The sequence below is a fragment of the Lampetra fluviatilis genome, chromosome 22, assembly GCF_964198595.1.
Source record: "Lampetra fluviatilis chromosome 22, kcLamFluv1.1, whole genome shotgun sequence".
Taxonomy (NCBI): Eukaryota; Metazoa; Chordata; class Hyperoartia; order Petromyzontiformes; family Petromyzontidae; genus Lampetra; species Lampetra fluviatilis.
In genome coordinates this window covers 8,632,013-8,655,716 of record NC_136296.1, presented here as the reverse complement: position 1 = coordinate 8,655,716, position 23,704 = coordinate 8,632,013, and the positions used below count along the sequence as shown (strand labels likewise).

General features: G+C 47.6%; 1 protein-coding gene across 1 annotated transcript in view; it reads right to left on the bottom strand.

The window, feature by feature from the left end:
- The window catches only part of LOC144938427 (uncharacterized), a 74,230-nt gene extending 53,686 nt beyond the window's left edge, over positions 1-20,544 (bottom strand). The window contains exons 1-5 of the mRNA XM_078866208.1: positions 20,465-20,544; positions 19,306-19,403; positions 17,127-17,238; positions 16,964-17,026; positions 16,733-16,799 (exon numbers count right to left, since the gene is read on the bottom strand). Coding sequence (XP_078722334.1) covers positions 16,733-16,799; positions 16,964-17,026; positions 17,127-17,238; positions 19,306-19,403; positions 20,465-20,544 — 420 coding nt within the window. The remainder of the gene's footprint in view (positions 1-16,732; positions 16,800-16,963; positions 17,027-17,126; positions 17,239-19,305; positions 19,404-20,464) is intronic.
- Positions 20,545-23,704: the final 3,160 nt, after the last annotated feature.

Genomic DNA, 23,704 nt, shown 5'->3' with positions numbered 1-23,704 from the left:
CCGTGATTGAGCCGGCATTGCTCGATATCACGCGCCGTGATATATTCCAGAGAAGCAAACTTTTTCCCACAATAGAGGGGTTTTTTTGGGGGGGGGGTGGGTTAGATCGCGTAAATATAAATGTTTCGTTAAAACCCGCCACCACCCGACACAGCCAACTCGTAAGGTCTGTCACGTAAACAAAACGTGCCAATTAATTAAACTCACGACATTAACATTTTACAATTACTCTTTTTTTATAGACGAAATATACTAAACGGGAGAGAGAAAAAAAAGAGTTATGGTATGTTTGTATGTATGTTGAACTTCTTTCGCACCGTACGTTGCCAACCGTGCTAATCTGAGGTATGAAATTCAGACGACAGCCAGATATGTCGTTAGATAAGACAGCTGACCAGCAAGAGTTGATACATATTTAAAAAAGTAAAAATTATAATAGCAATAGTTGGCGTTTACTGTTTAGTAGGATTTCAATTTGAGCTGATATATTGCGGACCTATTTTTGTTTAATTGATACGGTGTCCCTTGAGTTATTTGGGGCGAACAGCTGTTGATGAGACTGCCTATACTCTTTGTTCACCTATGCCTAGCGCCACTACAGAGTGGTCAAAGACTGGAACCAGTGGTTGCTCATCATTAACATTATTATTATTGATCGAATGGTGAAAATTACACCTTGCTATGGCAGAGGCCAGTCTCTATCATTCCGAAACGCTGGTTGATTTTCGCCAGCAAAGTAATTTCGTCGTCGTTGTTTGCGATGACAGCAGATTGGATGATGAGGATGCGGCCTAAGTTGACACTGACTGGGGCTTAAACTTAAAGCCCGAGATTGTGGAGGCCTGCGGATCTATCATCTAACATTTTAAACATTTTCATACTCCTACTGATGCTCCTGCTGTTGTGGAGTGACTCATGCAGCCAGCTACGGCTGCAGGGTTTGGTGGTACATGTTGTTTTTGTCGTTTATTGTGAAATTTCGGTTACAGTTCCTATGATCACTGTTACATTGCTTATGGCTTTATTTTGGTGATTTCGAAAACGTTTTTTGGTTTGGCCATGTTTGTTTGTTGTAGTACGGAGTTAGAATGATGACATTAATCTAAGTTGTCTTGTGGTGTTTGTTGTTGTTTGACTTGCATCCCACTGGGATTTTTTTCACAGCTTTGGTGTACGGTGCTTTTTTTCTGGAAGACTTTGCAGTTTTTTCCTCGATTTTTCTGTTTGCGCATAGTCACTTTAAGATGTGTTCTTGTTCATGTTTTTGTTTTTTGTTTGTTGCGGTTGCACCCGATACAAGAGTCGAAAGGCTCACAGGGCTATACCTAATAAATGCAACTGAAAACTGAAAAACAATTTACCCAGCGTCGGTACAGTATAAAAAAATGTTGTTTTGTGCAGTATGTTTATATATATACACAGTATATGTAATCAGTAGCTGTGCGTACAGATTGTTTGGTGATACTGCATTGGTACATGCGCATAAATAACCAAACAAAATCATCAGTAGCACTGGTTCTCCGGCCTCTCTATTTGCTGTGAAGAAGGACCATTGCCCGGAACGTAAACGATTGTTGACGAACGTGTTAAGTTTTGTTAGTATACAGCGTGTGCACGTGTAAAATTGATTTACAACGCCTAAAATAACTTACTAATAGTACACTCTGTCGCTTAATGTTGTTCAAATCTTGTTGCCCCTGAACATCAACACACTTATTACTCGGCGCGTACAGAATGATCGGGCTTCAAGTTAGACATTATATTGGCAATCCATCACTCCTCGTATCTCAGCACACGCGGCTGATGGCTGTAACCCCTTGTTATGTTTATTTACGTAGTCTATTAAAACCACCACCAAAAGGCGCATTCATTGCCGAGTCCTTTATCCTACGCCAGCGTGGCTTGTGTTTATGGAAATGCACGTTGGCAATTAAGAAGCGGTCCCTTTAAGGCCACTCAACATCTGAGGCTTAGTGGTGAATCACCTTCGTGGTCGAGCCATGGATGCATCTACACACACAATCTCCCCCCCCACCCACTTATCCCACAGTGCCCCCACATCCACACCCCAATTGCATTCAATCCTTGCGTGGTGAAGCAATCACGTTGTTTCTTGAATAATTCATGAGTTGATTAAAAGGTTTATCCCGCACGAGGCTCCATTGTCTTCCCCGCAGGACTTAACGCTGCCTTCCAGATTTCACGGACAAAAGCCTTGGGGGGGCACGCGGCTCAATGGGCTCGCGTGCGCGTGCACGTACACGCGCACGCGCGCACGAGCACACGACAAAGGTCCCCCGTGTAGTCTCAACCGACTTTTGGGGCAAGGTGCCGCGAGACAAGCAGCTTTACGAAGGCCAGCAACGCAGCGCGAAGGTTGCGTGTGTGGCCAGCACTACGCCCGGCCGCCTTTTGTCTCCCCCAGTGGCGATGCTTACACAACGCACCAGGTACTCATTTGATGCCGAGTCGACCTAGGGAAGGCGCAGGACCGGTTCAGATAATCGTCAGCGGCGTTGGCCCGTGAACGGGAATCGAACTCTGGTCGCCGGGTTCGTAGCGCAGCGCGCTATAACCGCAACACTACCGCTCCCCGAAGCGTACACACACGCGCATTCACTCACACATGCTGTAGGTGACGCGTGTTATCTTTTTATTTTCAAAGCTACGAGTTGCCTCCTGCTCGTGATGTGCGTCTGGTGTCCCAGGATCGGTTTGCATCTCTCCCCACTACCCCCAACCCCAGACATTGATCGGTGACATCTGTCCCCGCGGTATCTATCGCGACGGCGGACAGTGGGCACGGAGAGCGCAGCTGATGGTCTCGTTGTTCTTCGTTCAGCGGCTCGCAAAGATAAGACCTGGGAGGGCTATGCGAGAGCGATGAGCGCCGTTATTATCCTGCAACACGCCATTGTGGGGGGGGGTGGGAGGGGTGGTGACGCGCTACCAAGTTTTTGTAAAAGATTGAATCCGATACGAGAGTTTGAAAGAGCGAAACGAACACGTGATTTTCGGGTTGACCCCGACAATGTGACGTGGTGGACCACGCCGGCGGCTGCCTCGAATGCGGCGCTGTGGAGGCAACGGGCGTTGGTGGATCACCGCGCGAGTATTGTGAAACTCCGTGAGCGTGGAGGAGGTGCCAGGAGAAGGCGGTGGAGCGAGGGGATGGATCGTCATCTTTCTCGCACCTCCGATTAGCACGGTTGGCTATGCACGATGTGAACGAAAACTCTTTGGTTTTATCGGTAAAGTCACGTAGGTAACAACAAAAATCACGACGTTTCGGGGGCGACACAAGCGCAGCAGTGATGAGATGCGCCCGAAACGTCGTGATTTAATTAAGTTGTTTTCATTTGTTTTATTTTTTTTACCTACGTGACTTTAACGAAAAAACCAAAGAGTATGGATCCTTGCAGTCACGAAAACTTCAAGTCTGGTGTGAAAGAAGTTTAGCATACATCTTTTTTTCTTTCCATCTGTACGGGGATAGAGTGTTACCACACACCGCATGCGTGACCTTTGTCGGGATGCTCCGGTTTACTCCCACACTCATGAACGCTCTTTCATTTGTGGAAAAGATCTTGAAATAAACACCCAATGCAGGGCCATCATTATTATTCTTAGTTACATCACAGGAAGTGATCGGACTTCCATCTCATCACTGCTGCGCATTTCCTGGGGCAAAAATGCTGTCACTCTGCGACATCACTGTTGCCCAAATGATTAAAGAACAATAATGTTTACAACAACATTTTCGTTTTTTAACTGAGACTTTAGCTCGATGAAAATAATTCCACGATGCAGATTAAAAGTAATAAAAATAATTACGTAAACAATGCACGTGTCCGCTATTTAATTAATTTCAATCCAGAAATATAAAACGAGATCCGGAAACGAACCTAAAATACGACATCTGGAATAATGAAATCCTAAAACTCAGAGCTGCACCACACCTTCACGTCGCCTTTTAATAGGTGCTCACTAACTAATTTTTTTCCTCCACGAAACTCTCGGCCTCTCTGTTGTCCATAACAGTATTGATTATACGTTAACAATTGACCCCAAAGACAAAGAGAATGATTTTTGTTATCGTTTTAGTTTCTCCACGTATGCATTTGTAAGAGATTGGGAAGCTAAAAATAATATTTCGTCAATGGCCCTGGCTTTTAAATCCTCACCAGAGGGACCTTCAATGTAGACACTGCCTCCCTCCAATACATACAGCGGGCTGACAGGTGCGGGTTGGCAGGCGGCTTCAATGCAGCAGCAGCAGCGGCAGCAGCAGCAGCAGCGGGCTTTATTTTCCAACCCTTGTTTGTCTAGGGGCCAACCATTTAGTACTTATGCATGGAAGGGAGAGGGGGGGTTAACCCAAATGCGTACGCTTGCGTATGGGGGGTCTACTGACAATGTACGTACGCATAGGAAACGGGGGTGGGGGGGGGCTGGTGAAGCCTCGATAATAATTTGTCTAGATTGGCCTTCAAATGAGCCACAGTTTAGTTTCTTCAGCTGTCAGACAACACGTCCTGCCGGGAGAGGTGGGACTGTGGGAGAGGTGTCACTTGTATGCCACCGTACCCCTGACTGCGAGCTAGCACGCAGCTCAGCAAAAAGTAATTGGCCAAGGTACCCAACTTAAATATTTAATGCAGCCGGCGGTGGACTATCTGTTTACTTAAACACGTTCATATTATTAATCCTTGATCGTTCCTGCGTGGATTAAATATCGGTCGTTCTATAGGATTCGGGGGGGGGGGGGGGGGGATGCGTCAAGCGTACGTACGCAGGTGGGGGGGGGGAGGGGTATAACAAGTACGCGTACGTACAGGGATAGGAGGGGGAGGGGTAACGTTTTGACAGATTTCGATTTAAAGCTTTCGTGACTGCAGGGATTCATCTTCTTGGTTCTTTCGGTAAAGTCACGTAGAATTGAAATAATAAAATAATAAAAAATTAAACATAATAAAATAATTCTCACGACGTTTCGGCCACAACGCAAGTAGCCGTCCTCAGGTCGAGAACAGGTCTGTCGGGAGAATTATTTTATTATGTTTTATTTTTATTATTTTATTATTTCAATTCTACGTGACTTTACCGAAAGAACCAAGCAGATTTTGACAGATTTGTGCGCACCTACTCAATGGATGGCCCCTTGAAGCGCAACTCAAGCCCAGCGCCGTCGCCGCGTCTCCGTGACGATCTGTTGGGCTGCCCTGAGCCGCGCCGCCCGCGTTCGCGATTTGTTGACTCATGGACGAGCGAGCGCTTTAATGAACTCGCGTTCGTCTCATGCACTTTCGCCTCTCCATTGGGGGGGGGGGCGAATTAAGAACGATTAATGTAAACACACAGCCCTTTGTCCCACTACAACTACTGCTGGGTGAAGGTCTGAACAACGCACACACCGTATTCTAATCGAACAAAAATACGTGATAGGGTTTTACCCCTTTATCTGGCAACAAAACTGACACCTTTTTGCAAGGGATCATGTTTGCATTAATCACAACACTCGCGGTCAAAATGCAAACAAAAAGACAACTCTGATAATGTATGCACTGTCCTTGAAATTGATTGGTCCACACACCCGAGACAGCTTTTCTTCGAGCCCAGTCTCCAATGGTGTTGGACCAGATGACGCCAAAAGGTGCACAACTCAGAGACAACGCACCATCAGAGTATAAAGAGCTCGGGGTAAGCATTTACATTATGATACCTCCTTTACCAGTAGCAAGATATAGTAATAGGTTTTTACCCCTTTATCTGTCCCAATCAATTTCAAGGACAGTGCATGCATTATCAGAGTTGTCTTTTTGTTTGCATTTTGACCGCGAGTGTTGTGGTTAATGCAAACATGATCCCTTGTAAAAAGGTGTCACTTTTGTTGCCAGATAGAGGGGTTAAAACCTATTACTATATCTTGCTACTGGCAAAGGAGGTCTCATAATTAAAAAAAATACGTAAATCTAGTGCATTTTTTAAAACATATATAAAGCTTCGTTCATGGAAATTGCATCTCCCACTGAGGAACCACAGACCAAGTTGGAAGGCTGCTGGGTGATAGGTGAGCCGGCACCAACAATTGCTCTGAAGTTCTCATTATATTAAGATGTTAAGATGTTTTCAGCACATTTCTGAGCTTGTTTTATACATGTGGGAGGACACCGGAACGCCCCCCCCCCACACCAGAAAAAAAAACCACACATGCGAGGGAGCAACACTCAATCCCATGCAGAAGGGAGAGATGACATCAGTGCACACTTCTCTGCACTGCATTCTACTGGCTAGCCAGGTAATGGCATCTCGGGAAGGGAGTCTCGTAAAATTGTGTAATTTGTGCGATCCACAAAACCATCACCACAACGTTGCGACATTACAGGCTAGCACCACCATCGCCCCCGGCTATTGGTCAGAGGGGATTGTTCGATCATACTTCACCGTACTGGTTGTGGTGTGGGTTTTTTGGGAAGAAGGGGTCAAAGACCTGTTCAGTTATCAGTCGCCATTCTTGTTTGCCATGGCCTGGGCATCGGCTGTAAGTGGTGATGTGGGGGGGGGGGCATGGTAACTCTTGTTAAGATGGCCCAATATGAACTCATCTTTATTACAAATTGTTTATTCGTGCAGTACCCTGATTGACCACACGTGCTGTAATTGCAACCATGTAAGAGCAATCATCAATAATCGATTAATCTTGATTAAAAAACGTTCGTGACTGCAGGAATTCATATTCTTGGTTCTTTCGGTAAAGTCACGTAGATATAAAATAAAAAATGTAATTTAATTTAATTTAAAATAAAAGCAAAAAGCTAATTAAAAGCAAAAACCCACGACGTTTCGATCAAAACGTCGTGGGGTTTTTTGCTTTTATTTTTTATTTAATTTAATTTTTATTTTCTATCTACGTGACTTTTCCGACAGAACCAAGAATATATATTTGATGAATACTTATTTCCCACGTGCACACCCATGTGCCTGCGCATGAAACAAGTGAAACATTATCCCACGTGCTTGGCCGGAATATGAAGATGTCAGATATTTATTCTGTACCGTTTTTTTATTGCGTTTTATTTTTATTATTTGATTATTTCCCTTCCACGTGACTTTACCGAAAGAACCAAGAAGACGTTTTTTTTAGTGTTTGCTCTTTGTATGAGCGAGCAATTCGAGCTGTCATTCGATTGCTTCTTGCACCACTTCGGGCCACGTTGCCGAGTCGCCCCTCCCCCCACAACCCCACCGTACTCACGTACGTACGCGTGCAGTTTCACGACATTGTGTCTCCGCTAAAGCAGGCAGGGTTTAAACATGCCAGACAGCGTGACGGTGGTCTGGACCGCAGCATTGGGACACGTGAGCTTCTGGGTCATGTCATCGCTGTAACCAGGTTTGGGATGTAAACACAGATCCGTTGTCACCACCCGACGAACAGCCTCGGACAGTTTTTCTTTTATAGGCCTCTTTCAAATGTCGACAGAAACTCAGGAGATTTCCATCTGAGGTCACTCTCGACCGAGGGAAACGTCAAAGCGGCCGGCACGGAATGTACGGATTTTATTCCTGGATTTGCTTCTCATTTGTTAAATAATTAATTCGGCCTTTTACTCATTCGTTGAATTTCTTTCACGTATTTGCTTAATCGCATCCGTTTCGCTGCACGATGATTTTGTTAATTAAAAGCAAATCCTCTCATTGATTTCGTGAAAAAAAAATTTGATTGTCATTTCACATAACTTGAGAACCAAATACAATAATTCCTCACCTAAGTGAGTTATAAAAATGACAAAACACAGCATTTATAAAAAAATAAAAATAAAAACTGTATTTCAATAGGACCCCGGCACAGAGGACAAACAAAGGAAAGCAGCATTCCTCTTTCTAAAATAAATGTTGTATTTGTTCGACAGAGCATGGCCTCAGTTCGACAGCGTGCACGGACGCTGAGTAGAGTTGTTGGTTGCGTCAGGGTTGTTCAAAAGACACGTGCTGATGGACATCTGCGTGGCAATTTTTTTCGTGGATATTTTCGCTGGGGTGGCAGGGCTGTTACAGTGGTAACACACGTGTACCTTCACAGCAAGTGCCGTATAGGACTTGAGTCCAATCCACACGCCTCTGGCGCCTTTGTCTGTGCGGAGTTTGCACGTTCTCCTCCTGTCCCGCTTGGGTCTCCTGCAGATTCTCCGGTTTTCTCTACGTGCTTAGAAAAGCAAAACCTTGCAATGCAACTGGCATCGGTTGAACATTGCAAGGCTGCAGAAGTCGTCCGCCGTTTACTCAGTCTACGGCACACGCTGCAACTTTGCACCTTTAACCCCCCCCAAAAAAAAAAACCCAAATAAAAGTGAAAGGACCCTCCTGTGAAAAAAACGCACGGCATATTGGCCAACAACAACGCGGCCGTCAAAGACGAAGTATAAAACGGGTGACGCGTCGAGCAATGGCTCCTCTTCATAGCCCATAATTAGAGAGGCAAGAGCGATCGAGTTATTACGAGTTGGAAGCTGCACCAAATACCATGGAATCTGATGAGAATATATATTTTGTGACTATTTTTTTTATTAATACACATGAAGAGTTACGTATTTATTAGCTATTACATAACCGACAACAAGAATAATGGTGCCATTTGTAAAGGGCACGATAATTCGCGGACATAATCGACTGTGACCGAGGCACGGCTGAGGGTTGCTGCAAACTCGTCAATAATCAAAAGTCGTATTTTCTAAAAAATCTGCAAAAACGAGTTTGTGAGATTGAGCGAAACTCTACTGCGTGAGCAGCTGACTCTGGCTGGGTGAGCAACAGAGCTCACCCAGCGAGACTCTGGCTGGGCAGAGCTAAAGTGATTGTGCGCACCACACGCACTTCTGGATAACGTCAAGGCGCCCACTGTGGATGCCAGGAGCACGTTGTGTTTCATTTCGTGCCCGGTGCCAGCGACCTGTTTGTGTGAGCAGCCGGACTTGACTCAGTGAGAGGGAATGAGGTGAAGGAGCTGATTGGGCACGTGGTGGTAGTGAGAGGGAATGAGGTGAATGAGCTGATCGGGCAGGTGCTGGGAGTGAGAGGGAATGAGGTGAAGGAGCTGATTGGGCAGTTGGTGGGAGTGAGAGGAAATGAGCTGACGGAGCTGATTGGGCAGTTGGTGGGAGTGAGAGGGAATGAGCTGAAAGAGCTGGATGGGCAGGTGGTGGTAGCTAGAGGCAATATGTTAGTTGATGGAGGTGCTTGCGGGAAAATTATTTCTTGGGAAGACCAAGCCCAAGAAAGAGTGCAATGATGTCTCCGGACAGAACCCCGAATGGATAAACACATTAACATCCCTGTAACCCTGTGAGCAGGTGGGATGCAAATGAAAGGAGAAGACATGGAGAGACCGATGTGGCGTTCCACAATTCGCGTGCCCTGGTGACAGCGATTCGAGGGGGGGGTGTGGGGTCACGATTCGACAACACCAACGGTGGAACACGTCGCGTGTGCTCGCAGCCCGCATTCGTTTATTTTCGTCGTTGATTCTGACGGCGGGGGGCGTGCCGTCACAGAACGGCAGACGCGGGTGGGTGGAGTGGGAGACGAGGGGCTCTTTGGAATGAGGAGGGAGCGTGTGAGACCGGGGAGACGAGGGGCTCTTTGGGATGAGGAGAGAGCGTGTGAGACCGGGGAGACGAGGGGCTCTTTGGGATGAGGAGGGAGCGTGTGAGACCGTGGAGACGAGGGGCTCTTTGGGATGAGGAGGGAGCGTGTGAGACCGGGGAGACGAGGGGCTCGTTGGGATGAGGAGGGAGCGTGTGAGACCGGGGAGACGAGGGGCTCTTTTGGTTGAGGAGGGAGAGTGTGAGACCGGGGAGACGAGGGGCTCTTTGGGTTGAGGAGGGAGCGTGTGAGACCGGGGAGACGAGGGGCTCTTTGGGTTAAGGAGAGAGCGTGTGAGACCGGGGAGACGAGGGGCTCTTTGGATTGAGGAGAGAGCGTGTGAGACCGGGGAGACGAGGGGCTCTTTGGGATGAGGAGGGAGCGTGTGAGACCGAGGAGACGGGGGGCTTTTTGGGATGAGGAGAGAGCGTGTGAGACCGGGGAGACGAGGGGCTCTTTGGGTTGAGGAGGGAGCGTGTGAGACCGGGGAGACGGGGGGCTCTTTGGGTTGAGGAGTGAGCCTGTGAGACCGAAGATGGGCAAGCCGGCGGAGAGACAATAAATAAAGAAGTGGAAGCAATCAATTTTATCACAGATGGGGGGGGGGGGGGTGGCGGAGTGGGGGGGGCGTGTTCACTGTGTGGCCGATCGGCGAACGAGGAAGCACCCGGTGCCCCCCGGAGGATGGAAGATGTTGACTGTGAACGCCCGCGTTAATACATCACCCGCCGTTGCATTACGCGAGTGTAAACACAATTCTTGACCCGTCAACCTTGCCAACGGTGTCACGGCCATCGGAAACGGACGGCCTGTCTCTACCCCCCCCCCCCCAAAAAAAAAACAATGAGATGCGCTCACGAGGTGCACCGCTAACACCACGTGCGTCTGCGTCGTCTGCTGCTGCTGCTCGCGCTGTGGGAAGGGGTTGATGGACTTTACCATGTTTAAGGACTTTACCTCGTGAGGTTAAGTACATCGATAGTAAATCGGGTTCTCCCAAGGAACCAGTGGGTGTGCACCGGCTTTTCACACGCCCAGACGAACCATTGCAGTGCGGCGATGAGATGCGCACTTGGCCTTCCAGACTGAAATCCGACTCGCCTTTAGACGCTGACGACTTATTGGATCGCATCGCCCCGGTGTGTCGATCACCATCATCTGACGCCACCGACCATCCACCCCAGCCTACTCGCTCGGGCATAATTATTAAACCTCTCTCTCTCTCTCTGTGAACCTCAAAAGTGGTTCCTGACGAAAGTCACTCACTTGAAATGTCAAGAGTTTATTTCGCACTCGTGACTGTAAATAAATAAATAAACGCGGCTGTTCTTATTTTCCTCCATTAACCTTTCGGAGTGTACTTCAGGATCTTCCTTGTCAGCGAGTGTAAATTAAAAAAAAAACTTCGCACTAGAGACGCTGCCACGGTGGAGTGACGGCCGGCGCTCTGGGCTTGTGGTCCAGAGGTCGCTGGTTCCATTCCACTTCCCGGCGGCACGGAAATTGAAACAATGGTGCGCCTGAATTTCGATTTAAAGCTCTCGTGACTGCAGGGATTCATCTTCTTGGTTCTTTCGGTAAAGTCACGTAGAATGGAAATAAGACGCGTCTTCAGACGCTGTCTTTCCGACAGACCTGTTCTTCACCTGAGGACGGCTGCTTGCGTTGTGGCCCAAACGTCGTGAGAATTATTTGTATTATGTTTCATTTTTATTATTTTATTACTTCCCTTCTACGTGACTTTACCGAAAGAACCAAGAAAATGGTGCGCCTTTTTGAAATCTCTCTCAAACCCACCGCCTCCGTCCACCCAGTAGCAGCGTTAATGAGCTGCACCACAGACTACTGCCATTCGTAATAAATATTTTTTTTTGGGGGGGGGGAGGGGGATAGATTGCGTAAATATAAATGTGTCGTTATCTCGCCACCACCCGACACAGCCAATTAGTAAGGTTTGTCAAGGAAACAAAACGTGCCAATTAGTTACTATATTCTTGGTTCTTTCGGTAAAGTCATGTAGAAGAGAAAATATAAAACAATAAAAATATAAAACAATAAAAACATTCTCACGACGTTTCGACTGCAACACAATAAATCATCATCAGCTGTGGATTTCACACTTGATGACGATTGCTTGTATTGCAGTAGAAACGTCGTGATAATTTTTTATTGTTTTATATTTTTACTATGTTATTATTTCCCTTCTACATGACTTTACCGAAAGAACCAAGAATATGAATCCCTGCAGTCACGAAAGCTTTAAATAAAAAATGCTTTTACTAGTTAAGCGCACACACGTATCCTTTATTTTCAATCAGGTGGCTCTCTTTCAAAGGGACCTGGTGTTGAGAGTGACGCTCACTGAGCCCAGCACCACGTGGCCGTGTTAAAACGACAGCGGGAAGCCCTCCCCAAACCACTTTGTGGATGTGCCATCAGTCATTCGTAATGAGACATTAAACTGAGAGATTCTATCTGCTCCGCGGATGTTAATGAGCGTGTGGCAGTCGCTTGATAGAGAGCAAGGGGGCCTAACAGCGGAATGTCTTTGAGGCATTGAGACATGATCAATTATTAGAATATGCTAACGTGTCTATGCTGTCAAATGTCTCGCTCATTGTTACATTGCAAACTGTTCTAATATTGTCTCGAATTTATATAGCGCCGTGGAAAGGACGCTATGTAAATTCTAGGGAATAATAAATACAGGTTATCCTCATTTACAGCGATTTACCCATCTCAGAATAATAATCAGGATATTTATTCTGGAGGAATCCGATGAGATATGAAGCTCGTTTTCACAGATGTCTAGAAGGGGCATGGGTTCATAACGTTACAACAACAAACACAAAAAAACACGATATTGAGTGTAAAGTATAGGAAAGGTAAACAAATCACGTCAAACAAATATACAAATAAAACTCAACTATTTTTTTTATATTCTTGGTTCTTTCGGTAAAGTCATGTAGAAGGGAAAAAACAATAAAATAATACAAATAAACAATACAATTTTTATTTTATTGGTTTTCCCTTCTACGTGACTTTACCGAAAGAACCAAGAATATGAATCCCTGCAGTCACGAAAGCTTTAAATTGAAATTTGTTTTATCTTACTAGGTAAAGCCCACTGAGCTATTACCTTTTTTTTCAAAAGCGACCTGGCCACAATTGATAGCTCAACAAAAGTGGCTTATCGTGTGAAAATCGACTGTAGCAAAATAATAATGAAAATGTGAGCGTATGTTTCTAAATGTGGATGAAGGCAATCCCATTTCAAGTTGGTCACGGAGGGAGTTTGACGAAACGTAACCACGCTCGTCAGTACGTGTGGGCAAAGTTCGGCTGGGTTGTTCGCTACCGGTTCAGATATCTTCTTCAGATATCGCTCGCCTGGATGTTTAAAAGTTCACCCGTGGCCAGGAATCGTGCTCGGCTCCTCGGAGTTGTGACCAGAGTTGACCAACCACCGCGCGCGCGATCGCTTCCCATCAAATCCATCGCTATCCAATCTGGGACGGAAATTGTCATAAATTACGAGAACGCGTCGCAGCGATCCACAATGTAAATGAAATTTGGTCAGGACAAAAATAAAGAGGGGGCGTTTGGTGGAGGATGGTGGTGGGGGTGGGCAATCTTAGCAAAAAAAAAGAGCAATCGTGGCAATTTTGCGAGCACCAAAGATAGGCGAACGCACGGTGGCTGAGCATTTTATATTTAACCGTAATTGGGCCGTGCCAGGGCGCTTTAAAGCCCGTAGCGGAGGGGACGTAAGGCGACGCCAGTGATGAACGGCGTGATTGGCACTCAAATTGTCGGCGTAGGTAAATGAGGAGCGTATCGTGAGACACGCTGACGCCTCTAGTAGGCCGCCCGGGAATAATTTAAAACGCATTACTCGGTGATCTATTCTAACAATACATCAATCAGCCTCCCCACCCACCGGCCTCCCAATGATTATTAATAATTCGCGCTGCAGGTCAAGTGTACACAATCCACATTGCGGCACAATTTGACTTGGTGGGCGCCGAGCTGGTCTTTGCATTTCGAACGCTAAGCAGCGCTGACCTCATTTCACTGCAGAAGGGCCTTCGTTTAATTGCGCGCTTGGAAATCCTCACCCCCATTGGCTGCGTGGAGAGCCGACACAGGGGCAGTCTTCGGCAGTTGGTAATCTGCCAGAATTAGATCACTCTAATAGCAATGCAATTGGCGGTCAGGGGACAAATTGAAACAATTAAAACGGCGGCTTTCGCGACCAATATTATCATTAATGAAGGTTTTTTTTTGGGGGGGGGGGTTAGATCACGTGAGTTTCAATGTTATCCTAAAACCCGTCATCACCCGACACAGCTGATTAAAGTAAGTTTTGTCACAGAAACAAAACATGCCAATTAGTTACTACTACAGCACATCGTTGTGTTGGAGAGTAAACCCACGACATTTACAATTTGAGCACGATGTTTCGCTGATAATTACATCCGGCATCATCGGGCTATTTTGCCAAAATCTGAAGTAGTAACTAATTGGCACGGTTTTTTTTACGTGACAAACTTTACTTATTGGCTGTGTCGGGTGGTGGCGGGTGAACGACACGTTTATACTTACGATCTTACCTCAAACAAATCCTTCTACTATGAAAACGATTCCCAGAGAGTATATATTCAACTGCAATACTAATACATTAATTTACTGGACATTTGTGAAAAAGCTCATGGGATGTCTCCAGTATAAATAAATATTCTGATTATGAGATAAGAATGATCGTTTACCCATCAAATATTTGCTGCATATATATAAAAAGTTGGGCCCTATTTGGGATGTTTGACCAATTTCATGTAAGGACAGGATAACTCCTCTTTATCTGCAGCCCTATGGGGCCGTCCATAAATGACGTCACGCACCTAGGGGGTTGGGGAGTCAGACATTTGTGACGATGTGTGACGAGAGAGTGGGGGGGTGGTTTCAGAAAAGTGACGTCGCATCAAAATGCGCAACTTTAAATAAATATAGACAACGCGTTTTACTTAATTAAATATACTTTTTAATAAATGGTTTCTCCTACAACATCAGAGTGCAGCGCCACATTAAATACGCACTACAATGACAATAGTTTAAAGCGATTTGAAGCATGTTTTATTCTATGGGGGGGGGGGGCAGAGCTTTGTGACGTAATATTTGAGGGGGGGTCTGACTTTTTGTGACGCCGTGTGACGAGGGGGGGGGGGGGGTCAAAAATCGTCCAAAATCGCGGGACGTCATTTAGAGACGACTCCTATTATCCACTTTAGCTGTAGCGTCCATAAAAACTCCTATTATCCACATTTATTTTCCATCACCCTATTATCCGCAATTTTACTCATGATGATTAGCTGACACAAAGGTCACACAAAGGTCACCTCCGACTTGCGCACCTCCGATGAGCATGGTTGGCTATGTACGGCGCAAAAGAAGTTCAACATAGTACGATGGCATGATCAGAAATTGCTTGAACAGCTGCCCTAAACGGTTCAACAAGTAAAGGTGCCTTGCTATTGTTGAACTTTTTTTTGGCCATTGCACACATTTCACAGGACAATGACCACGTGAAATGCGCCTATTAATCTACGAATAAACTCGGGCAAAAAGTAGTTTTGTTCCAGTTAATGTATACACGCAAAATCACATTTGCCGCAACACAATCTCCGGGAAGTCAAGGTAAAATAGTTCACTCGTACTCTCAGCTCAGCGGTAGAGCGAGCGACTTGCGATGGGACGGATGCGACTTCTAATCCTGGTTATAGGGGAGAGGGGAGGGGGGGTTGACTCAGCCCATCATCCCACTGGTGGTCCGTGCAATGGGGTATCACTTTGTGGAGAGGCTAAAAATAGAATAGATAAACTAAACAAAAAAATGTTCTCCTGATTTAAAGCTTTCGTGACTGCAGGAATCCATACTCTTTGGTTCTTTCGGTAAAGTCACGTAGGTAGAAAATACAAAAAATCACGACGAAAAATATAATCCAGCAGTTCCACTGCTGGATTATATTTTTTCCGCCTGAGGACGACCGCTTGTGTTGCGATCGAAACGTTGTGATTTATTTTATCTTATATCTACGTGACTTTACCGAAAAAACCAGAGTATAAAAATAAATATTTTACCAGGTAAGGCCTACTGAGACATAACGCTCTTTTTCAGAAGCGACCTGGCTACAAAAGGCTGTTGCCACCGTGGTGTCCATGCCATAAGAATGTGGAATTCCCACCGCTCACTCAGGGCGGTAAACAGGACATGAACACCAATGCCCCAATGCTCATTTGAGCAGGAGGCCGTTTATATTTTTGGTTTAAACCTTAAATGCCGTTGCCATGATAGTGTACACTTTTAACCTCGCAAATTGAGCGGCCAGGGTCAAATTTCTTGGTGCAATTAATCGCATTTTAATATCTGTGGGACTTTCAGAATGTCTTTTGAATAATTGCCAAGCGCGTCGACACGCAATGAATGACCTTTTGCATTCAAAAATGGAGAGCGAGAAGCTGCGGAGGAGAGAAGAAAGAACAATTATCTCCCTTAAGTAATATTTCACATCTTCCGTGGGCGAACTATGTGTGTGCGTGTAAGTGCTCCGGGCACGAACAAAGTACGAGCGAGTCTGTTACAACATTCCACACAAGCCACCGAAGCGTTAACATCCTAAGCGACCTTCATCGCTTGCAGGGGGGTGGACTTAGTTTGAAGTAAGAGCAATAATGACGGCAAGATTTGAATGCTGGCTGTCGAATCACACAAGGCCTCGTCTCTGAGCACGTGGCAGACCAACAGCAGCAGACGGAAGGCAGCGCACACGGGCTCAGAGAATCGAAGCCTCCTTGTTGGTACAGATTTCACATCCCTCAAGCTGTATCACGAGATCGCTCCTTTCCCGGTCCAGTTCGTGATTTATCTCATGGTTTCAAGAGATCAATATCATCCTTGATCACTTGATACAGGAGGCACCTCCAATCCTGATCCGGATCAAGAGATATACCTTCTCTTGTGGTGTGTGATAACTGGATCACTTCACCTAAGCCCCCCTTTTCACAAGATTCATCACCGAGCTGCTAACCTCACCGTTCGAAAGTTTCGCGAGCGCGTCGGTCCCAACGCGCCTCGATATTTCTCGCCGTGTCGCCGGCAGCTGACGAAGGTTGCACGCGCGCGCGCCCGCGTCGAATTTGTTTCGCGTAGCCAATCGCGCTAATCGGAGGTGCGCATTCTTTCTGTTCCGTGTCGAGCGAGCGAGCAAAAGAAGAACCCCTCCTCCACCCGCCCGCCGTGATCGTTGACTATCCCGCAGCTCACCGACCGGACGACACCGCACGCCGACGCTGCGGCTCTACCATCGCAGGCCGGCTGCCGCGGCATCTGTTGCGGAGGCGGGGGGCGGGGGGAGAGACCATTAACACGGTGGCACCTTTGACCCCCCCCCCCCCCCGCAATGTTTGACATTGAGCAAGCGGCTCACCGGAACATCTTGTCGCCCAAGGGGAACCGATTGTCGCGTCGCGTTTGCGCGCACGGTGCAAACACGAATTCAGTTGGCGGTGCTGCTCCCGCTGCTGCTGCTGGTGCTGCTTCTGCATCGGTTGGCACGCGCGCGAATAACAAACAAAGACAAACAACACGTTCGTCAGCAACAGAGTGTGTGGCTTTAAAAGTAGAGGCCAGAGAGAGAGCGTTTGAATCGTAGTTCGGTGCATGTAGGTCTGCCAGCAGAACGCAACTGACCTACCGTGCGCAACTTCATTAATGCGTCAATAGCCTTTCAAGCCTGTGCATGCACATTTTTTTTACTGAAGTTTATTATGAATAAGTTTTGCTGGCTGGCTGGCGCACAGGTGGGCAGCTGTGACGTCACTGCGGACATTGGCATGCCGACGTCACCCACACATCCCCGGGGGTGGATCTCGTGTAAAAGTTACAGTCAAAGAAAAGGGGGTTTATTTATTCATTTCGGTAGCTGTTCCGGCTTATCCCGAATTCTGGCTTACGAGAGTCCATCTGAGAGAGGTTCTCTCGCGATCGCGATGCCTGGACGTGTGAATGCGCGTTGTGTGCGTGAACACGGGCGTGTTTGCTCAAGTGGTGACACTTCACACTCGGGTTCTTACTCGGTAGCCAATGAAGGTGGTCACAAGTTGCTGACGAGCGGGTTTTTTTTTATTTCGGTGCCTCATTTCCAAAACGAACCTCAACAGCTGAAGTAACGTCATATCTTATACGTCATGTATATCTGAATCGGTTCAAGCCTCCCTTAAACCACGTGATTTGTGTGTGGCCACTCTGAATCTCTCGCCTCTCACACACCGCCCCCTGTGAAAACAAACGCCGTTCCTTGCAGCTCACCTCTGCTCGCGTCTTCCTTCCCTCTGCTCCCTCTCGTCACCTCTCATCTTATTCTTAGGTTTTTTCGGTAAAGTCACGTAGGTAAAAAAAAATAAATTAATAAAAGTAAAATAAAGTAAAATAAAATTAAATAAAAATCACGACGTTTCGGAGGCAACACAAGCTTCCGTCTTCAGGTGGAACCGTCACAGCCCAACAGCTGTATCAAGTAAATGAGAAATTTGTGCTGTGACGGTTCCACCTGAAGACGGAAGCTTGTGTTGCCTCCGAAACGTCGTGATTTTTATTTAATTTTTATTTTATTTTACTTTTATTAATTTAAATTTTGTACCTACGTGACTTTACCGAAAAAAACCTAAGAATATGAATCCTTGCAGTCACGAAAGCTTCAAATCTACCTCTCATCTTCACCCTCCCATCCCCGACATCTTGACCCCGTCGTTCCTTCTGTCTCTCCTCGCCTTCCCGCAACGGCGTTCCTTCTTTCTTGCTGCTGTTCGTCTTGGGGCGCCACTGTTAACTGGCTCGCTGGTATACAGGAGGTCGTGGGTTCGATCCCGACCCCTGTATATTTGTAGTTTGCGTGTTCTCCCCCGTGGTCGTGTGGATTTTTCTCCGGGTCCTCCGGTTTTTCCCCTCCACATTTAGAATCAACGTGAGTTTCGAGAATTTGGCTGCAATGCATTACCGCATGATGAGCCAACCTTCGTTGAGCTATCATTTGTGATAGCTAGGTCGCTTCTGAAAAAGAGCCTTACCTGGTAAGAAAAAAATTATTTTTTTCTTGATATACGTGCCCTTTTTGTCCATCTTAGGGAGTGTCGTCCCGGCATCCCTCTCCTTCCCTGGTCATCTTGCCCTGTCTGCAAATCCTCGACTTGACTTTACCTTCTCGTGGTGTGCCATGGATACAAAGTTGGATGTCTGCAATGCACTCGTGTTTCACGCAGTGCCTCCCCTGTGGCTGCCTGGCAAAGCGGGCCCTGTGGTCACGCGCACGACTCATTCGTATTCAGAAGCTTGGCGAGTTCATATCTCGGTCATGGGGTTTGCTAAGCTCGTAGTCTCCTTAAGACCGATTAAAAACCAGTATGACTCTTTGGGTGTACTTGTGGGCACCTTTCAATTACTTTCACATGTAGATGTAGTGGCAGAATCGTTTCATTTAATTAAGTAAACCATCGAACGAATGGGGTAACACCACTGAACTAGCTAAATGAGCGCACACTCGACAAGGGTGTGTGCGCGAAACGTCTGCACGCCGCTGAGCCAGTCGAGTCAGACTCAACGCGGCCCACCGCTTCTGTCTGCCGGACTGCGCTTGACAAACGACGCCGGCCCCGTGGTGCCGACGTGGGCTTTGAGCAGCAGCCACCGCAGTTGCTGCGTCCGGGGGCTAACGAGAAGGTGCGTGAGCTCGCCGGTCGACACGCTGACTGACTTCACAGCCCCCCCCCCCCCGGCACCAGGAAGCACATCGCGCGCGCGCGTGTGTGTTGGGAGCGGTGGTGTAGCGGTTAGCGCGCCGCGCTATGAACCCGGCGACCCGGGTTCTATTTACGCTCATGGACAATACCGGTGAAAATTATCTGAACCGGTCCTGGGCCTCCCCTACAGGTCGACTCAGCCTCAAATTAGTACCTGGTGTAAACATCGCCACTGGGGAGACAAAGGCGGTCGGGCGTGGTGCTGGCCACCTCCCCCCCCCCCCCCCCCCTCGTGTACCGTTCCGGTCTTCATAGGTGCACGATAACAGGACTTGCCCCTACTGTCTGTTTAGGCTTTGTCTCTTTGTGTTATCGAGAACCTCGATAAAGCACGCGCATGAAAGGTCGACGGGGCAGCCCTGTAAATGCTCGCGCGCCACACTGGCGACGGAAGAACCTCCACTTAAGGCAATGCAAAGCTTAGCTGGCCTACTCATCTATCCTCACAGTACACTAGTATACTACACTACACACTACACTACATACTAGTGCTGTACTAGTGACGAATTGGCAACGTTCTGCTGACGTGATAATCCTTACTAGTTGGCTGTCGGGTGGCAGTGAGATTAACGACACATTTATAGATTTACGCGTTCTAATACCAAAAAAACCTACCTCTATTATGGATGATATTGGTCGCGAAAACCTTCGCGTTAAACTGTCTCTGTCTACCCAGCGTTATCAACGGGTGCTCGCCACGGTCGTGTATGGCGGGGTAAAGTGTGGGTAACCCCTACCTCTTCAAAGACGTGAGTCCAGTGTGGGAGAGGATGCCAACTAACCTCTAGAAGGACTCTCTCGATCCTCCTCCAATGCGTGCCCTTCCGCCAGCAGTGCCGTGAGTCAGCATTGGCAGGGCTTCATCAGAAGCCCTTTATTCATTCTGGAGGAATCCGAAGAGCTGTGAAGCTCTTTTTCACAGACGTTCAGTAGGGGCGGGTCATCGTTTCCGTTTATGGAATCGCGGCACCTGGAGAAGCCCCACATGTACAAGGCTGTGATCTGCTCTGCTGCTGGGTAACTAACCCGCTTGCTGTACTGCCACCTCATGGTCACCTCGCAGCCCGGATTGATTTGGGAGTTTCATAAATCTGCGCGATTAATCCATCGCCCTAGGCTCCGTTTGATTTCTCTGGCAAGTGAAACGTGGTAATCCCGCTTCAAAATAACTGAAATTTCGACGGACCGCTTTTGCTCCACGAAGAAGCACCGATCCACATTTGTCGAGCCCTGGACCTTTGCATCACTGCTCGTAGGCCAGACCCGGTAACTACGCAAACCCGTGATCCGGTGCTTTGGAGACGCGGGTCGGTGGATCGTGAAGATTGGTGAAACTCAGAAACCCGCCGTTCTAGGGGGTGGCCACGAGATAACTGTATAGACAGGGTGGGTTTGTGAAACATTCACCCGTGAAGACTTTCGAGATGTATCCCATCGCACGTAGGGTCCGTCTCCAGGTTCTCCAGTTTTCATCCGCACAAAAATTACTCATTTAAAGGAACTGGTCAAGCCTCCCAAGTTCTATTTTCGTTTCGCAAGTTGGTAACCAACTACGCAGAGTACCCTCATGCACATAGTGCATGGTGCTACGCTCAGAGCATTGCGTACTATGTGCATAGCACAAAGTTGAAAGCGATGGGACTGATGTTGAGAATGCCCGAGAGGGTGGCAGTGAATGAGTTGGAGCCCTGGGCGCTGATGGACGACGCGCCACATGGTTTGGCTTTGATAGCCGCAGTCGCAATGCGGGGTAGGGGTGGGTTTCAGCTCTCGCGCCAATGTAAAGAGGTGGCCACACCTCGCATCATCCCATCGTGGGACCCTGGCAATCTATCAATATCAGCGTCAATTTGTATTAATATAACTGGACCTAACATCCCAATGCAGGGTTCTCCTAAAAAAGGCTCCCTACACCGAAGCTTCCCCGGACAAATGCATGACATTACAGTGCTGTGTTGTTGCAAAGATGAGAGAAACAGTGGGCAAGCTGATCCAATGACTCATTTTCGATCAGGTTGCATGAAGTTTAAATTGTGTGTCGTGCACCCTGCTCCACCCGACACAGCCAACTAATAAACAACCGCGCGAATGTGTTATCACCTCGGCACAACACCGGCGTGCTGGAAGGCGATCGTTAAGTGTGTTCACAGTAATAGATCGGCGCGTTTGTTCACGTGACGTGTTTATTCATTGGCTGTGTAGGGTGGAGGAGGGTGTGCCAACACACATTTCACTCCTCACGCGATCTTACCCACGATGAAGAATCACATAATTGTTCATGTTACATCTACAGTGGCGAGGTGTGTTTTTATGGCTTGTGCAAGATGTTAACTACCTCGCCTGGTATGCAGAAGGTCGTGGGGTTTGATCTCGACCCTGACGCTTGTATATTTGGATTTTGCGTGTCTCTCTCCCCGTGGTCGCGTCGATTTTTCTCTGGGTCCTCCGGTTTTTTCCACTCCAAATTTAGAATCGACATCGCGGTGTTTCGAGTCTTTGGCTGCTCCACATTTCCACACGATGAGCCCACTTTTCGTCGAGCTATCATTTGTGGCCAGGTCGCTTCTGACACAAAGAGCTGTACAGCTCAGTGGACCTTACCTGGTAACAAGAACATACATCTTCTTGGTTCTTTCGGTAAAGTCACGTAGAAGGGAAATAATAAAGTAATAAAAAGAAAACATAATAAAATAATTCTCACGACGTTTCGGCCACAACGCAAGCAGCCGTCCTCAGGTGAAGACCAGGTCTGTCGGGGAGACAGCGTCTGAACATATCTATATAAGCAGTCAATAGTTATACCTCGGCTGCTGTCGATGATTCGTCAGCTGCGTTCAGCCACACCTCGTTGCTGGCTGGCGATCAAAAGCTCCCGTCTCTGCAACGTGGAATCGCTGTTTGCGGCTGACGCAGAGCAATGAGGGATGCTAAGCGGCGGTGCTTTGCTCTCGCTACCTTGCTGGCTCCCTGCCTGACTCTAGCTACGGCTCCTCATCCTACCTCCACCCCCCCCTTCCCGTCCGCCCCGCTGTCCCCAGGCACCACTCTCTCCCACCCCCTTTTTTAATGGGGGTGCATTGGTGACCCCAGCTCACCTTAGCGGGCCAACCGATACGCAGTCTGAAACCCAAAATAAATAAAGAAATACACAAAGCATTCGAATGAAAGTCAAAAATAGAATGCTGTTCTCGCAGGTTCATTTTTATTCTTCTGTTGAATTGTGCCCCGTGGTAGGTAGCGTGCGTGTGCGTATATGCTCAGTGCATTCGCCGTAATTCAAAGCGCGGTAATTAACCCGAAGCGACGTTTAGCTACCGCCGTGTCTGCATTTGTCTACGCAGAGGGGAGGGCGCTCTGATGACTCGCGCGATCTGCGTCGTGAAAACGGCGGAAAATGGTCTGACGCCGAAAATTCATGAAATGGGCGTGGATCATCACATTTACGGTGTGGTGTTCGCCCACCTCCCCCCCCCCCACCCCCCATTCTGATGTACTTAATTTCAATTACGCTACGTCAAGCGTCTCGAGAAGCGCTTGTGCGCACACCGCCACGGGCAATGTGAGCGTAGGTATCTCTCTTCCTCCTTGACCCGGATCACGAGGACGACAGCGATAATTGAGGCTGATTAAACCGACGAATTGTTACGCTATTTAAATGATCTCGAAGCATTTGTGCGCGTGGCATTTGTGCGCGTTCGACGATACACGCCTCCGACGACAAAGACGACGATAATACAGATATCGATGAAAATTAATTGTGGATTATTATAATTCTTGGACCTTGAGCTCCCTGCTGTATTTAAATGCCGCTGGCCAAAGAGGTTGGATGTGAAAGTGTCAAGCGGCGCTCACGTTCATAAGACAGTTTCGCCCGGTTTTAATTGGCGGTGAACAGAAATAGGTTTTCGTAACCCTGACACATTCTTTTTTTCACGAGTGGAAACAAGCGGACGTGTCTGGAGAACCCATGGGGGGGGGGGGAGGGTGCCCATCGAGGAGGCTGGGGAAGAAAGAGATTAAAGGGGCTTGATGTTTGAGGCTGGGGCATATGATCACGGCTCCCGCGAGCTCAGTAATGTCATAAAAAAGCGAGGCTTCCTTGCCTTCGAATGCAGGCGCGATCCGCCTAAGGATACTCGGATTGCTATCGCACGAGAGGGCACGCGACCAGGACGTGCAGGATATTCCGTCGCAAGAAAACGTTGCAGAC